A 311-nucleotide genomic window follows, 5' to 3' on the forward strand; every position below is an offset into this window, starting at 1 on the left:
CAAAGGGCGCCCCCCGGCGGCCGCTGCGGGAGCTGGGCCAGAGGGAGACCCGCCTCCCTCCCCTCTCTTGTCTTCCCCGCCTTAGCTGACAGCCGCCAGCTCGTGCTGCTACCCCCGCGAGGGCTGGAGGTACTCCCGCGAGTACAACGGCATCCTCGGGCCCTTCGGCGAGCTCATGACCGAGGCCGACATCCTCCGCATCGAACAGCAAATCGAGAACCTGCAGGTGCTGCACAAGGCGCAGAAGCTGGAGGCGCGCCTGAAGCAGCTGGAGCTGGAGCTGGAGCAGCTGCTTCCCATCTCAGCCGCGC

General features: G+C 68.2%; 1 protein-coding gene across 1 annotated transcript in view; it reads left to right on the top strand.

Annotated features, from left to right (window-relative positions):
* ESPN (espin) overlaps window positions 1-311 on the top strand; it is a 23577-nt gene that overhangs the window by 21119 nt on the left and 2147 nt on the right. The window contains exon 9 of the mRNA XM_014546197.1: window positions 86-307. Within this exon, the coding sequence (XP_014401683.1) occupies window positions 86-307 (222 nt within the window). The remainder of the gene's footprint in view (window positions 1-85; window positions 308-311) is intronic.

This window comes from Myotis brandtii, unplaced genomic scaffold, assembly GCF_000412655.1.
Source record: "Myotis brandtii unplaced genomic scaffold, ASM41265v1 scaffold434, whole genome shotgun sequence".
NCBI classification, from domain to species: Eukaryota; Metazoa; Chordata; class Mammalia; order Chiroptera; family Vespertilionidae; genus Myotis; species Myotis brandtii.